Raw genomic sequence first — 10,936 nt, 5'->3', positions numbered from 1 at the left:
CTTTCTGAAAAGTAGATTTGAAGAAAAAGGGAAACTTCAATAAAGCAGCATTTGGTTTTAGTTCTCAGATTGCAAAAACAGTAATAAAAAAATGCCTTTAGATTTCTAACCAGCAGACATGACGTGAATTATTTTTTTACTTTCATAGCAATTTAATCGGTATTTCTGTAACACATACTGGATTGACAGTAACTGAATCGAATGTCCAAAATTATCTGTTCCATGATCTTGAAACAACGCCATACTAAAAGCTGGAAATACACTAATTGGTAACTCTTAGGAAGTGAATTCCGTTAAAATAGAGAATGAATTTAAGACTTCTGAAAGATGAATTTATTGAATGGGGCTTTTGACATGTTTTTAGCTTTAGTTTAGAAGGTTTGTAGCTCAAAAGCAAGACTCGATGTGCCAGAGATTTTTTTATGACCCTGTGTGTTCTCTGTGCATTATTCCACCAGTAATCAATTGCAAGGCTGACTTCCGATTTCCAAACTGTACGAAGGACTTTTGCAAGTGCGATTACTAAAAACAGTAGTAATGTTAATGTGAAGGGGAAGATGAGAAGCAGGGTGGTCCAAATCATGATCCGTTTCTGAACAGTTTGGCATGATATATATAAAGATTTGGTTTTATTTTTTAATTTTTTTTATTCTTTATAATGATGTGTTTGATGATTAGAGGCTTTCAGAATATTCACAAATAAAAAAAGCAATCACTAAAATATTTAACTGCACCCTGTGTGTTTTCTCAAAGGGAGAAGTAACAGCAGAAATGGGTGAATGTGAGAAGGCATTAAGGATTCCCCCAAATAAATTGCCTGTATTTCCTGTCTTGTTTTACAGTCTTCAATTAGATGGGAATTATTTAATTTATGAAAATGTGCATATTTTTAATTATGTTTGTATAATTGTTTTGTAGAGGAAAAACTACTGTGCAAATTACCGTGGAAATCCTTTGACCGTTCCGTTTCTCTTGCTGTACTGAATGCATTGGCACATGTTGCACAAAATGGTCACTGTTTACATTAATTTCAGTAGTTTTTATGAGAGTTCTTTAACATGTGTAACTGTAAATTGAGTAGGCAAATGGAATAAAGACATCTCTTTCATACCTAGATAATTTGTAATTTTTTTTTTGGCTACAGTTTGCAGCCTCTGTCTTTTGAGTGCTGCCTGTAACACAGGTGCGTGCGGGTGTGGTGTTTGTGAGGATGGAGATGAGGCAAGGAGCTTGGCAAGCTTTTAAAGGTAAAAAGTTGGTTCAGTTACTGTAACATATGGTGCTGCATTAAAAGTGCAGTACCTGCTACCAATCCAGTGCTCTGCACACCTTGAAACTAAATTTTACCAACTTTCCAAAGCCTTTTTAGAATAGCGGTGGCAGGATTCTGTAATGGTTTAGGCTGGGCTGGCAACTGAGCACCACGCAGTGAGTCTGTCCCTCCAGTAGGGGGGAATACACCAAACAGCTTAAGGGTCAGAACAAGGAAGGACTCGCTGACCCCTCCTCATGGCCATGGGCAAAACCAGACCTGACTCCAGCAAAAGGGCTACCACATCACCAACTGAATCGGAGTAAAACAGTGAAAACAAGATCTTAAATACATCTTCCCCCCACCTTCCCTTCTCCCTGGGCCTGGCATTGCTACCTCCTGCCCACCACTTGGTGCAGGAGGCAGGCACAGGATAGAGGGTGGTCAGGCTCAGTTCACTGGAAGCACTCCTCACAGCGCCACCTTGGGAAACGTGGTGTTTCCCCCAACAGGAGACAGTCCTCCATGAATGTGTCAGGCTAGCAGGGAAGTCTGCTGCCAGTATTGGTTCTCCCAGCACCAGTCTTCCTCAAGAGTCATGGTCTTCAGGATTATTTGCCAGCTGCATCATGGGTCTCCATCTCTCTGCAGCATGGGCCTCTGCCGCCCAGCTGTTCCACCAGTGCTCTCTGCGGATTGCAGGATCTCAGCCTGCCAGCTCACTGTGGGCCAAAGGGCAATGGCTGTACCTGCATCTCTTTCCACCCTCTTCTTTGCTACCTTGGGTGACTGCATGGTTGCTTTCCCTTCTGCCCTAGCTCCCTCCAAAACAAAAAGACATCCCAAACAGTTTTTCCCTGTGTGTTGTAGCTTGACTGTAACAATGCTGTTCAAGGCACAAAATGTTTGGTTTTGGGGTTTTTTTTTGAGATTTTTAACTTGCCAGCATCTTAGCAGTACAAGCTAGAATGATCACTGCAAGACTTGATCTTAACTTGTGGAATTTTGCATAACACAAACACAACTAATGGTTTCCATACTTTTTTTAAGGCAGCTCATCAGAGGCCAGGCAATGATTTTAAACCGCCTTAAGGCTGAGGACAAAGACTAATGAACTTCTGTGGTGTGGTTCCTCTCCATCGGCCTAGCGTGTGCATAGACACAGGCAGCTCAGCTGGTGTGAGAGAGAACTTTCCCAGAAGGAAATGCAAGTCTGTGGAGCTGGTCTTTCACGAGTAAATGCTGGTGGCACTTCAGACCAGTAACTAGCACAGTTATTTCCTTCAGTTCTGAGGTGCTAAAGAGAAGGCACTGAAGAGACTTGACTTCTGTCAGCCTGCTGAAGTGCCTTAAGGCTTTTTTAAAAAATACAACTACTCCTTCCCTTGACAGAAACATTTATTTTTACCCACACAACAACGATGTAGCCATACCTGGTTTTAAAACTGTCCTCCTGCATACATATATTCTTAAAAAGTTTTTTTTTTTAAAAAAAGTTTTACAAATTATTAAAATGTGTCTTTAAAAGTAAACTAAGTATCTTTCTAACATTTTGCCCATAGGGGAAAAATATGTAAATACAGATAATCCATGTGTGACTGCTGTGAACTTCTCTATCCAGGTATTTTTGTAACTTTTTTTTTCTTTCTCTCTGGTTCATTCTTACTGTTTATCTCTGTAGACAGATTTGCAGGCACATCATTTCCTAGGATCTACAGTAAGAAAAAAATTAGAAGTCAGAACATTTTTAACTCAATCATAGCTTATACTACCCTGATATAACTTCAGTTTACTTGTACAGACCTTCTACAAACACCGTATCAACATCTGAAATTGTGTTAGCAGTCATCTAAAAGAGGGTCTAGCATCGTGTGATGGTCACAGTTGGAACACTCAGCTGAGGCAAGAGCTGAAAAAAGCTAAGAAAGATAGACAGAAGCAGCACCACCTCTCCTGACTAAACTGCCAGCAGTTCTTTTGCACCAGATTCTGTGTGCTGCCTTCTCAGTTGTTTGCTGAGAAGTCAGGGGTCTTAACCTAGAAATTGTCATCTGCTTTTAAAACAATCACCACTGCAGTGTTTTCTGACGTGCTGCTCCTGTCAGGTAGAGGCACTGGCAGGCTCAGGACACTGAATAGCAAAATGGTATTTAGCTTTGGTAGAAACTGGAAACAGTTTTGAAATAAATGGAAAGTGCTTTTTCTAAAGGAAGGAAGAACAAGGATAGAGAAAAGCCTGTACACTTACAGAGAACGACTTGTCCTCAAGGAAAGAGGCCATCAAGAACAAGAAGCGTGCTACGCTTTGAGAACGTGAAAACAAGCACAGGAGAGTGAAGCAGACTATGATGAAATGCAGTTCTCATTTAAGTAGGGTTCACAAAAACTGGACCCAGACTAGACACGTGTATGTCCCTCTGCTCTAGAGTCTGTGGCCAAACCATCACGTCTGATTAGAGAATGTAACAGGCACTTCAGAAGCTCGATGCAAGGAATCTGATAGGAATCTGATCACTAAGACTTTAATACCAGGTTATAAATTTTATGAAAGAAACAACAGCGTATACCAGTAGAAAAGTAATTTAATTGTATTAGAGTAACACAGGCATCTATGCTGGAATTAAACACTGCCGCAAGCTAAAGGCTATGCTTTGGGTAAGCTAGTTAGGGTGGCAACGATGATAACATGCTAAGGAGTATCAGCTATGCTCTGAGAACAGATAACATGGTAACAGTGAATTACCTCCAACGAGCAAATGTCACAAGAAGGCTCAAGATTGAGTCCCAGTTTCTAGGTGTTTTTTGGAGCAACTAGTCAGAGAAAGGAAGAAGCAGCTCTGGTCTGAGGACCTGCTTAAGAGGTTACCCACAGAACCATACGCTGATTTCAGTGTACTTGCATCACCATGGTAGAAGGCAAAAATCCCAAACCTTAAAGTGCATGAGCAAAAATAAGGAATTTAATGAAGATTTTAAAGGGAGTTGCAAAAAGGTAAAATACTTTCAAGAGTGAGATGAAATTTAAAACAAAAAGACTTGGCAGTAAGAATATACCATTTATCAATGGAGTTTCAAGAGAACAGTTGAAGTCAGTAGAGTGATTAATATTACAAGTCAACAGATATCCTTTTAAGAAGTGAAAATCTTATGCAAATGAAGAAGTGCAAAATTAAATTAAAATACACAGGTAAGCCCAAAAGACTGAGGAACAGTAATAAATTCTCTAATTAAGTGGAAGGCAGGGGATTCTTCCCTGCTCCTCCATCAAAACAGGTAACAATAATAAAAGCCTCCACCAACAGGTAATCAAAGTGTGTTTGAGGCACTGAAGAAAATTAAGACCAACATCAAGAAAACTGTTACAAATGACTGTCATAAAAAAAGTTTAGGAAAAAAATAGGTAAGAGGAGTAGTAACAGTGCCAGGACCAGACACTGTTGATCAAAGGGTTCTAAAAGCAATCCTAAAACTGCCAGCTTGCAATCAGTGGTGTGTATAAAGTCATTGCTTAAAACTGGTCTTGGTACCAGATGGAGTGAAAGATCATGTAAAGTGTTCCCACATAGCGCCACTCAACGCACAAAATCCTGAATGTATCTGCAGACATATGTGATCTCGTATGGATTGATCTGAATGTGTGCACCCTGTAGAATCCTGCATGCGCTTCTGTTCCTCCCAGCTCAAAAAAAAAAAACCAAAACCCCATATAAATCAATGACAGAAACATAAAGGCAATGAGGAAGATCAAAGATATGAAATAGTTTCCAGAAAACTGGGAGCAAACATAGCTGATAGCAGAACTACATTGAATTGAGTGGCATGGGAATGGTTAATAGTAACAAAAGACTTTTTCATAGTGTAGAAAATACAGGATGTCATCAAGTAACAGTGTTAAGACATTGTGCTTGAAACAAACAAAAGGTTAGCTACTTTTTCATACGTGGACCCCACTGTACAAGATACTGTGGGAGTCAGAAGTGTCAGCTGGGAAGTGATTAAACAAATTTGCAGAACAAGACTCTCACCTCCTGAACACAAAGATGTGTATCTCCGAGTGAGACAGTATTGAAGTTGTAAACTGTTGGAAGGTTTGAATGGACACAAAGGGAATGATCTGTGTATGTGCATCTTACTCCTATACCCATCCCTTACCAAGAAGGAGGACTAGTAACTGATGTTTAGGATGACAGAGTATTTTGGATTAACCAGTATGGCCATTCCTGTATCAAGGGACAAGCTAAAATTATAGATCAGCTCCATTGCAGAGCAAGGACCTTCACAGAAATTAGCACAAGTCGTAGAAGGGAAGGGGGTGGAATCAAGACGGCATTAGCCTGATTTTCAACAGCGTGTCCCTTGGGGACTGGAGTCATTGCAATAGGAGCCTTCCTGAGTTATGCCCTCAACAGCAGCCCTGACTAATGCCAGTTGGTGAGTGCAAGGGGGCAGCCCAGCATGTGAGTGCACGGCAGGACCCAAGTTTTGTTTCTACTACACATTTCATTTACCTCCTCCTCCTTTTTAAAATCACGAGGAGCGCCTTCAACTCAAGCTGATACAACAGCGCAAAGATCAGAATATTTACATGTGTTTGGAAACAGACAATTTCTTAGAAAAAATAAATAATAATGTTTGACGGTATAAACAACTTTGGGTTTTCTTTCTCCTTCATAATTACAGATACTCAATTTTCACAACCATCTGTTTACTGAAAAAGTCACGTGTAACTTAATCAGTGTACACAATCTCATAATGGCATGCAAAATACTCAGTGGGTCTGAGGTGTGACACCAGGTGAAAACCCCAGCGTTCCAGATGCATTAGGAAGCTAGAATTGATAATCCTTAAGAGCAGAGACACAGTTATTAGGACATTACATTTCTTACAACATTATCAAGAGTGAATTTTTGTATTACGGAAGCTGTATGAAAGGACTGCCATTTACAGCCGGAGATTACAGAGAGTTTCCTTCTGAGCCACCCATCACAGTTACACCATAATTTACTGAAGCAGAAAGAAGATCCTACTGAGTTTTGGCAGATTTTCAGAAGGGAGATTTGATTACAGAACCGCGAAATTCTGAAGATATTACTTCAGCAAATCATCATCTTTCCCATCACTGGAAATATCCCTGATGGGCCCAGAAGGGAAATTTAATTTAGAGCTCTTTATTCTTTTCAACAGCCAGTGAAAGCAGAACTTTGTTTTATTGAGAGTAGATAGGAAGCAACTGCTACAATCTGCTGCTAAATGATTCTTTTTTTTTTTCTGGGTGAAATTTCAATTTTACTTTATGCTGATTTTTTAAGATGACTGAAGTGTAATATGATTATATGACTCATAAATCTTGTGTCTTACCTTTGGTTCTACCAATACCATCTGAATTTTCTGATGTTGGATGTTGGAAGCATCTAACATAATGTCCACTTTAACTTTATCAAATACACGTAATGTTGTGTCTTCCACAGTGAGTGATGGAACCTGAAAGGTCAAATTTTGTATAAATACTGCTTACAATGTCTTATGCTTTTATACAAATAAATATTTTTGTAGGAAATTATTACTAGTACATGTCAATAAAAGTGAACACAAATTACTGTCCTGAGCGTTCAGTGACATAATACCTTGGTATATTCGTTTTTGTGCTATTTACTCAGATAATCAGATATTAGTCATATCTCTCACAGAAACCAATTCCTGTCAGAACCTGTTTATTTAGACATATAAAGATCATAATGGCATTACTACCACAGATTCATAAAACATTTAGAAAATCCTCTCTTACCCTTCTAAATCAACCAGAATAGATATTAGTCATTCTGCTCACTTACCAGATCAAAATATTAAGGTATTTAAGAACAAACCTTACAAAACATACCTCATGGTTGTAATCCAGTTTTGGCGTTGGTTTACCTTTTTCTTCAAAGAAGACTGTTCCTTCTAACCCATACTTGGGAATCAGAACCACAATTGCATTTTTTCTTACAAATAATATATATGCCTCTTCATTCACTACTCCTTTGTTTTTGAAAAACAGCTGTAACAAAAGTAAAATACATGAGTAAGAAAAAGCACTAGAACATTCTCTTTTGGATTACAAATACACTGGCTTAAAAAAATTCAAATACAAATCTATACTTGGTGATTACACACCATATACTGAAAGCACATTAAAAAAATCCCATAGACTTTATAACATTACTGTAGTATTAAGCATTCATCATATTTATAAACCCACAGAGTACAAAGATGCCACTATTCTACGTTTTTCAGAACCAGTAATGCCACACTGAAGCTTTTCCTCAAAGCACCAGCCCTAATTCTTGATCATTCCTGCAAACTTCCTTGGCTTTGCTCTGCAAAGCACAGCTCGATGTTCCTCCCTTCAGTAAAAATCAACATGAATTGTCCATAGTTAAGCCTCTCGCCTCAGAACGACTTACTTGTGTATGGAATGCAACAGACGCTCTTTGAGCGTATTGAGCCATTTTATGTCGGTAATTGAGATTTTTACACATATCTGCTAGTTTATGTTTATCTGTAAGTTCTGGGTAAGTACTGTCTGCTCCTATGGCCACTGCCAAAAGTCGATGTACTATAATGTCAGCATACCTGCAGAGATGAGATTAAATGATCAATGACATATCAGAACATACTTTTCTTTAAAAAAAAGGTTTGCAATTTTGTTTTTATGAATCTTATAGATCAGAAAGTTTTTGAAATAATGACAGTCTGCTGATAACTCCCTGTATTAATTCAAGATCACTCTCTCTGCTGACCAGAGATACTCTCTGCAGAGCCAGAACGAACTATTCTGTTTTCTAAGATGAATTCTTTACTATATTTTACCAATAGAGCTGGTACTGTTGAACGTTTACAAAATAGAAACAATGTTCTGGTTTTGGACTACAGAATGATTCACCACTGCAGCTTAGGACACTAGCTCTTCCCTTTCCAATGAACTAGACAAATTTAGTGTAGAAGGCATTTCAATGCCATTAATCTGCAAAGCATGATCACACTTGAACTTCCTGGTACATAAGTTTTATAAGAAATTCAGCCAGGAGATTTTTAACACACCTATCAGCAACTAAAATTTACTACTAGGACTCCCAGAAGCTCCACAAGTGCATGGGAATTGTAAGCCACCTTTAAGAGATCTCACCTGAAATGTCTCTAAGGAGCAAAATATGACAATTATTTTCCTCAAAACTTAGATCCTTCTTGGTTAAAAGGAAAAAAAACCCTCTCATTTTCCAAGATGTGCAATTTCATTACAATCCAACGACAGTAGCATGTTTCAAATTACCCATGTTTTTAATACGTACAATACAGTCTCCTTGAAATCTAAACACAGTTCCCACCTGAAAAATGACTGGTCAAACTCTGCCTCAGTCTCTGTTTGACTTATATAATGCTAACTCATCTTGAAGTGCATTTCTGTGCCAGAGATATGCATTAGGTATGGATTTATCTTATGAGTCTTTTTTCTTAAAAAAAAAAAGAATTGTTAGACCTTAGCATTCATAGACAGTGAGCCTGGAAGCTCACATGAAGACAGGTCACCATGTAAAGACACTGCTGTTTCAATTGAAATCTAAAGCTAAACAGAAAGAGTGCTTTATTTTAAATGAACACCACAATTTAGAATAGAATTTCTTCACAAATAAAATCACTTCCTTTTGTTCTCTGAAACTTCCGTAAAATAAAAGTACCTTCTAATAGGTGAAGTAAAGTGGGTATAAATAGGTGAGGCTAAACCATAGTGATGAAAGTCATTATCCATTCCAGAGCAGAAATAAACAGCTTGCATCATGCAGCGAGTGGCCAAAATTCGCAACAGTGTATTTACATAAGGGAACGCAGGAGATTCAGCTTTGTCTAATGATTCAGCTAAAGCCTTTGCTGAATCTGTCTTAATTTCCAAATTCTGGAAGGAGGGAAGAAAAAATAAAAAAAGGTCAGGTGTTACTAGCAAATATTAACAGAGTATACACAGAAAAGTAAACAGCTACATCCATGCTAATCTTAGCAACTGGCACAGGTATCACACCTAATTAGTAACCAATCGGAATGACACTATTACAAAAGAAAAATCCACCGATGCGCAGCTCCCTCCCTTATTATTACCAGTACTCTACACAAAAATCAGTAGCCTAGGAATTCAGAGCTTCTTAGTCAGAACTAAGAAATGCTTCATGCTAATATTAAAAAGTTTATTCCCTTAGGCTTGATTTTTCCATCACTTTATTGATTAAATCAGGAGGGATAGCTATAAAGAAAAAAGAAGTACTTATGCTGCTCAAAGATTCTCATCCAAGCACAATATAAGCAGTCATCAACCTTGTACTTCCTCCACAAAATTATTAGAACTTAAACTTAGGAAAGTGATTTCTAAAACTGGTACTGTATGACATTTTGTTCCCCATTTGCCAGTGTTGCCTGATAAAAATTCAGGTAGCCTGAAAACAAATAATGTATTAATTTCCAGTCACACAAAGTAAGTTTCATCACAAGATCAGTTGAATGTTCTTTTCCTTCATGTACAACACTGACAACGTATGATCTAGAGATCAAATTATGCCTCTATTAAGGTAAAATCACAGCATATTTATTAAAGGAAGGATAACAAAAATATACCATATTAATACCTAACTGTGACAGTTCTGTCAGAGTATTGAAAAGACACTGGTTTATTAAAAGAATGTTTTGGCTACGCACAGGAATTTCGCTTTCCAAATAAAACAATACTTCAAAAATATTTTTCAGAGTACAAATAGAATCATTATCGTTATTTCAGTTTTACAGCAGTGGAAAATGAAACAGGCTGGGCTCATCTATTAATCTAACACTGATAGAACCTGGGAGTTTCTCTCCTGCTCCTAGGAAAAGAAAAGGTCGTGGGGAAGGGGAAGAGTTGAAGGGAAAGGAAATACGAATGCACATCACAAAGTCCAGAAAGTTAAAAGTTTAGCTCAAACAAAAGATCCTGAAACTGGAAAAGCTGTTTTTCAGTTCAGACTTGTTAATTAAATCAGACTTGTTCCAGGCTAAATTAACCTCTAGCTGATCTAAGGACAGGATGGAAACTACAGACACAAACGGACAGGTTTTCTTACTTCCTGGCTTGGAAAAAGAAGTGTTATCTGATGTGACTGACCAATTTTTAAGTAAATCAATGATGTACGTGATCTGAAACCAAAAATTGGCTCCAGAATCAGATGTGGCTCAGAGAGGAGAAACATTCACAGCACACAAGAATTACAATACAAAAGACTTAAAGAGTGATTTGCTTTCTTTACCTAAGAAAGGGTTTAAAAAGCACAAGATTCTTCCTTTCATCTACAGGTATGTTTATCTTGCTATAAGTTCCAGCAATTTGCAAGTGTAGCTGATACACCTTCAGAATACTACTTTCCAAGCCTTATTCTTGGGCAAGTGGCCAAACAGAGAGAAAACACAGCTTTATATAACTAACTCAATTAATTAGCACAGTAAAAACTTGCCTTGGACTTTGCAGCCTTCACAAGGATGTCATAATTGGATGGGGGAGGAGCAGGATGTTTCCTGAGCAAGGCAAACTCTGGGAACTCATCATAAATTTTTTGTGCTACAGAAATATTGGCAAGCAACATAAACTCTTCAACCATGGAATTTGTTTCTCTATTGACATAAAATATTTTA

At 38.0% G+C, this 10,936-nt stretch overlaps 1 protein-coding gene across 1 annotated transcript; it reads right to left on the bottom strand.

Moving 5' to 3' along the window:
• Window positions 1–2,865: 2,865 nt before the first annotated feature.
• LOC104491769 (exosome complex exonuclease RRP44-like) lies at window positions 2,866–10,912 on the bottom strand. The gene is made up of 6 exons (XM_010134237.1): window positions 10,759–10,912; window positions 8,968–9,182; window positions 7,696–7,864; window positions 7,131–7,289; window positions 6,611–6,733; window positions 2,866–2,964 (listed from the first exon to the last, which is right to left on the bottom strand). The coding sequence occupies exons 1-6, from the start codon at window positions 10,900–10,902 to the stop codon at window positions 2,866–2,868; spliced, it is 909 nt and encodes a 302-aa protein (XP_010132539.1). The 5' UTR covers window positions 10,903–10,912.
• Between the last annotated feature and the right edge of the window lie 24 nt (window positions 10,913–10,936).

The sequence above is a fragment of the Buceros rhinoceros genome, unplaced genomic scaffold (genome assembly GCF_000710305.1).
Source record: "Buceros rhinoceros silvestris isolate BGI_N320 unplaced genomic scaffold, ASM71030v1 scaffold20044, whole genome shotgun sequence".
Classification (NCBI taxonomy): Eukaryota; Metazoa; Chordata; class Aves; order Bucerotiformes; family Bucerotidae; genus Buceros; species Buceros rhinoceros.
This window is presented reverse-complemented; position numbering and strand designations above follow the sequence as displayed.

What these genes read in the sequence shown, in the direction of transcription:
- LOC104491769 (XM_010134237.1), bottom strand. Translation starts at nt 10,902, where the DNA reads ATGGTTGAAGAGTTTATGTTGCTTGCCAATATTTCTGTAGCACAAAAA. An exon ending in AACTGGATTACAACCATGAG is followed by an intron (nt 6,734 to 7,130) that starts GTATGTTTTGTA and finishes TTGACCTTTCAG; the next exon opens with GTTCCATCACTCACTGTGGA. An exon ending in TGGTATTGGTAGAACCAAAG is followed by an intron (nt 2,965 to 6,610) that starts GTAAGACACAAG and finishes TTCTTACTGTAG; the next exon opens with ATCCTAGGAAATGATGTGCC.